Source organism: Limulus polyphemus, unplaced genomic scaffold, assembly GCF_000517525.1.
Source record: "Limulus polyphemus unplaced genomic scaffold, Limulus_polyphemus-2.1.2 Scaffold4304, whole genome shotgun sequence".
In the NCBI taxonomy this organism is placed as follows: Eukaryota; Metazoa; Arthropoda; class Merostomata; order Xiphosura; family Limulidae; genus Limulus; species Limulus polyphemus.
The window spans coordinates 27,427-33,433 of record NW_013669914.1 but is presented as its reverse complement, the minus strand read 5'-3'; the positions used below and the strand labels follow the sequence as shown (position 1 = coordinate 33,433).

At 34.6% G+C, this 6,007-nt stretch overlaps 1 protein-coding gene across 1 annotated transcript in view; it reads left to right on the top strand.

Moving 5' to 3' along the window:
- Positions 1-6,007, top strand: part of LOC106470936 (solute carrier organic anion transporter family member 5A1-like) — a 90,374-nt gene that overhangs the window by 57,226 nt on the left and 27,141 nt on the right. Inside the window, exon 7 of the mRNA XM_013931514.2 lies at positions 3,320-3,504. Coding sequence (XP_013786968.1) covers positions 3,320-3,504 — 185 coding nt within the window. The remainder of the gene's footprint in view (positions 1-3,319; positions 3,505-6,007) is intronic.

Genomic DNA, 6,007 nt, shown 5'->3' with positions numbered 1-6,007 from the left:
CTCCAGAACATTCACTATCTTCTTTTGAAACTACTCCAGTGTAGTTCGGCCTTGTGCTTCGGGTCATTGTCCTGCTGAAATGGGAATTTTCGACCCAGTTTTAAATTCTTGGCTGACTCAAGCAGGTTTTCTTCTAGGATTCACCTGTACTTTGCACCATCCATCTTCCCTCAGTCCTGAAAAGCTTCCCATCTCCTGTTGATGAGAAGCATCCCCATAACATGATGCTGCCACTACCTTGCTTGACAGTTGGGATGGTGTTGACTGGGTGATGTGCTTTGTTGGGCTTGCACCAGATGTAATGCTTTGAATTTAGACCAAAAAGATCAATTTTTGTCTCGTCTGACCACAAAACCTTCTGATACTTGTGTGCAGTGTCATTTACATGCTCTGTCGCAAACTAGATAGGAGATTTAAGATGAATATTTTTCAGTAATGACTTCTTTCTTGCTACTCACCCATACATGCCAGCTTTTTGTAGGGACCAGAATACTTATGAATACTAACTCCCATCTCAGACGTGGTACTTTGCAAATCTTTCAAAGTCACTGTTGGCTTCATAGTGATATACCTAACCAGTTTCCTACTTGTTTGGCTGCTTAGATAGGAAGGGCAACCTGATCTAGGTAGTGACTTGGTGGTACGAAGCACATTCCACTTCTTAATGATGGACTTCACTGTACTCAAAAGGATAATCAACGACTTTGAAGATTTCTTGTAACCTTCTCCTGATCTGTGCTCCTCTACCACTTTATCCCCAGACTTGTTTAGAAAGATCCTTGGTCTTCATGGTTGGTTTGTTGTATCACTATGTGAGATGTGGCTAGAACAGATGCATTTACTCTGAAGTCAAGTTAAACCACTTTGATTACACACAGACAGAGACCATTACACTAATTTTGTGACCTTTCAAACTAATCTTTTGCACTTGAATGTATTTAAGGTTACCATAATAAAAGGTATGAATACTTATGCATTTGAGAATATTCTAATTTTCTCTGAAAACCTAACTTACGTACATAATATCAGCATTTTTTCAGCTTTCTCAGTTTGGAGTAGATTGTGTATATTCTACATATAAAGTCCCATTTGAAAATTTCATGATTGCAAGCTTGGACAGCAAGAAAATGTGGAAACTTTGCAGGGGGGTGAATACTGTATATAGGACATGTCATCTGTTACAGTTACATCACTTAGTAATGGTCAGAATTGACTATAAGGAATGTCATCTAATACAGTTGTACAATTCTGTGATGATCAAAGTTGACTATGAGGCATATTATCTAATACAGTTGTACAATTCTGTGATGATCAAAGTTGACTATAAGGCATATCATCTAATACAGTTGTATGGTTCTGTGATGGTCAAAGTTGACTCTATAAGGCATATCATCTAATACAGTTGTATGATTCTGTGATGATCAAAGTTGACTCTATAAGGCATATCATCTAATACAGTTGTACAATTTTATGATGATCAAAGTTGACTATAAGGCATGACGTGTAATACAGTTGTATGATTCTGTGATGATCAAAGTTGACTCTATAAGGCATGTTGTCTAATGCAGTTGCACAATTCTGTAATTATAAGCTTTTAAGTTACATGTTAGTTCAAAAAAATTTGATAGTTTAAAGCATTCAAATATATTAATGACAATAAAATTTCTTAAACAGAGGGTTGACTACCTTATATTCAAATATCATTACAGTCATGTTGCCATGTCTGTCATGCTCTTTCTGATGACCATGCATCTTGACAATAGCCTTTCATAGTTTCCATTGCTAAAGGCTGTCATAAGGATGTCATGTCTTAAGCCCTATACTACTCCCTACATGCTTTTTTAATAATCCATGTAGTGTATAAGGACATTGATTTTCCAGAATATCTTTCAGTAGTGTGAACATACAGAAATCTGTAGGCACTGCACCTGGCATCTCGATTTTTATATCTTCATATGAAACAGCATGAATGACCATTTTATTCTCCAGCTGCATGAGATATTCAATGGTTAAATATATATGTCATGGAAGGAACTTGTGTTAATGTGATTTTTGTCTTTTTTTTCCCCATGATTATGTTCCATACTGTTACCTTTGGCACATGAACGACTTTTGACACTGACCTTTCAGTTTGTGGATTCTCACCTTTTACAAGATGATACACTTCTTACCATGACTGGGTTAAGACTTGTTGAAAGTCTCTTTCTGGGTGGTCTTGTCCCAAGTTGATCCACATTCTTTTGTTTTTCAGTGCCATTAATTACAATGGATATATTCCCATCTTTAAATTTCTAAATCCCTGATGAGAACACATCTTTATGATCTGAATATATGAATGTTTCTGTCATAAAAGGCTGTTACATACCTTTCATAAAAATGATCAGTTTTTAGATGGCATAACACTACCCATTAAATGAGAAACAATGTTAAAATATAGTTCTAATATATACCGTTCCACTGTGACTTTATGTATAGGCTGTGGCTGTACTTAATTTGTTGAAGTTGTTTAAAATTATTTTAATATAATGTACTCAACCTTTATATATCTAAGATTTCATAGTAACCATTTTGCTGTAGACATTCTCGTTTCTTAACCAACTGATATGTTTCCAGTTTAATTATCATGATGGGCCCGGCATGGCCAGGTGGCTAGGGTGCTCGACTCGCAATCTGAGGGTCGCGGGTTCGAATCACCGTCGCACCAAACATGCTCGCCCTTTCAGCTGTGGGGGCGTTATAATGTGACAGTCAATCCCACTATTCGTTGGTACAAGAGAAGCCCAAGAGTTGGCGGTGGGTGGTGATGACTAGCTGCCTTCCCTCTAGTCTTACACTGCCAAATTAGGGATGGCTAGTGCAGATAGCCCTCGTGTAGCTTTGCAAGAAATTCAAAAACAAACAAACAATGATAGAAGTATTCAGCATGTGATCATTGAGACCTCAACAATAAGAGAGCCTCTCCCTATAATTTCAAACTGCTCCTCAAGAAAGACAGATATTCAATTTATGGTTTAGAAATAGATAGAATTTGACCACGCAAGGTTTGTTGATGATATGCATTATTTTTACATTTTTGTTTTGTTTCTTAATACCGTACAAAATATCTTACTGAAAACTGAAGAAAAAATACATATTCTACAACTATGTGTCTATGGATCAAAACACTTAATTTTGACTGTAGTGTTTTCTATCGATACAGAACATAGGACCTAGGATACTTAATCAAAATATTATGCACATACAAGTTTCACACTTTAGCTGAAATTGACTGATTGCAGAGCATACAGATTTTAGCTTACTGTAGTAACTTTTGTTTCAGGTTGTATGTACAGTATGGTGGCTTTTGGCCTTATCTGTGGCTTTCTTCTTGGAGGATACCTTCTATCCATTCATGAGGATGCAATCCTTTATGGCAGTTTACCTGAGGATGTCACTTCCAGTACCTCTGAGTGGGTGGGAGCGTGGTGGGCAGGATTCCTTCTGTTTGGCTTCCTAATGATGATAGTAAGTAAATATACATCTTTTTATCATTTCGTGTCGTGATGTATTTCTTCTGACACCAAATTAAATTATATGACAACAATGAAATGATGTCTTAAACCGTCATTTGATGAAAGAGTTGAAGTATTTTATTGAAAGTCATCTCAAACAAAGCCTGTTCCTATAGTAACTTAAACAAAGCCTGTTCCTATAGTAACTCAAACAAAACCTGTTCCTATAGTAACTCAAACAAAACCTTTTCTTATAGTAACTCAAACAAAGCCTATTTCTAGAGTGACTCTAACAAAGCCTATTTTGATGAAAGAGTTGAAGTACTTTATTGAAAGTCATCTCAAACAAAGCCTGTTCCTATAGTAACTTAAACAAAGCCTGTTCTTATAGTAACTCAAATAAAGCCTGTTCCCTTAGTAACTCAAACAAAGCCTATTTCTAGAGTGACTCTAACAAAGCCTGGTTTGATGAAAGAGTTGAAGTACTTTATTGAAAGTCATCTCAAACAAAGCCTGTTCTTATAGTAACTTAAACAAAGCCTGTTCCCTTAGTAACTCAAACAAAGCCTATTTCTAGAGTGACTCTAACAAAGCCTGGTTTGATGAAAGAGTTGAAATACTTTATTGAAAGTCATCTCAAACAAAGCCTGTTCCTATAGTAACTTAAACAAAGCCTGTTCCTATAGTAACTTAAACAAAGCCTGTTCCTATAGTAACTTAAACAAAGCCTGTTCTTATAGTAACTCAAATAAAGCCTGTTCCCTTAGTAACTCAAACAAAGCCTGTTCCCTTAGTAACTCAAACAAAGCCTATTTATAGAGTGACTCTAACAAAGCCTGTTTTGATGAAAGAGTTGAAGTACCTTATTGAAAGTCATCTCAAACAAAGCCTGTTCTTATAGTAACTCAAATAAAGTCTGTTCCCTTATTAACTCAAACAAAGCCTGTTTCTAGAGTGACTCTAACAAAGCCTGTTTCTAGAGTGACCCCAAAATAAGCCACTCTTATTGGTTGATATTGATAACTGCTCCACCCATACATTTATGCCAATTAGAGTAATGAAAAAAAAACACTTGCTTGGACGATAAAAGGTTAAGGGCTTTCAAAATGGTATGTTTATTGCTCCTTTCCGTCGAGAAATTGTTAAAATGTTTCCCATGTTCTTAACCCTTTCCAGATGGGTCATGGGTCAAAGGCCATGTCATCCCATTTGTTGACTTGCATTCAAAATTGTATTGATCTACTATTTTATGAATCTGTGTCATTAAGTTTGGTATTATACCATAGATTATAATTAAAATTTTTATATTATACATTAATTAATTTCTTGATTGAAAATAAAATATTAAGAAAACACACCTACACATCGATTTTTGTGTGTCATGTAGATTAGATTCAAATTAGATGTTTGTGATGTCAGAATACGAAGTCTAGTTTTGGATGAATTAGGAACTCAAATTACCAATATTGACAAGCTAGAATATAAATATTTTCTATTTGCTGTGATGTTGCTCATGAATCAAACACAGTGGCCCCACTCACCTCTTTCCAATTTTGGAAACAGTCCTTTATATACACTTACTTCTATATATGACATGTGAATAACCAATTGAAAGCTCAGATTGACTCCGTACTGGCTTTCTCAGCCATTTTCAAAATAATGGCATCATCTCTCTTTCGAGACAAAGCCTCGTGCTGGTAAGTTGAGTCTTTAGCCTGTTTGAAATTTCATATTTTTTTAGACCCAAATACATCCTAGTTACTAAACTTGATAAATTATAGTGGAATTCTGTGGTATCAGTATAGTAATTTATGATGTTTTGGTTATTCAAGTGTGTATATATAAAACCTAAAAATAATTATTTCATTTCACATCCTCCACGTGCAAAATTTCTTAAGGCATAGCAAGCTATGACAAGCAGTAACCGAGTACAAAGGTCGTAACTAGAGATAATTGTTTGCTTTACTTTGTTTACTATTCTATGTTTTATGAAAAATAAATTTAAGAACTTGTTTGTAAATAGCAATAATCTACATAGATCTATAATCTGTAATAATTGAAATTTGACTGTATTTTACAAAATACTAGTCTACTAAAACACAGTCACTTTGTAAAGAATAAAGATCAGTTTTATATTATTGGATACGGTAACATGAGTGCACGTGGACCTCATCATTGTAACTTCTGTATTGTTAGCCAGGCATGGCTGAAAGGTCAATTAATAAAAATAATAAATATATATATAAATGTATAATGTTATGAGATTTATGCTATTCAGTTTAAACATTTATGTTTTCGTGTTTTAATTTGTAGTCATTCTAGAACAAAAAAGGCATAATTTATATTTATTTCTTAATTTTTATGGTGTTTACGAGATCAGTCAAATCGACTGAACCCGTACAGAGATTCATTAGTGAAAATAACAGATAAAACAAAGTTTTTTCACAAGAAACGTTTGATAACTATCTGGACATTATAAGGATTTTGCATGTGAAATTTTAAAGTTTTCTGATGCA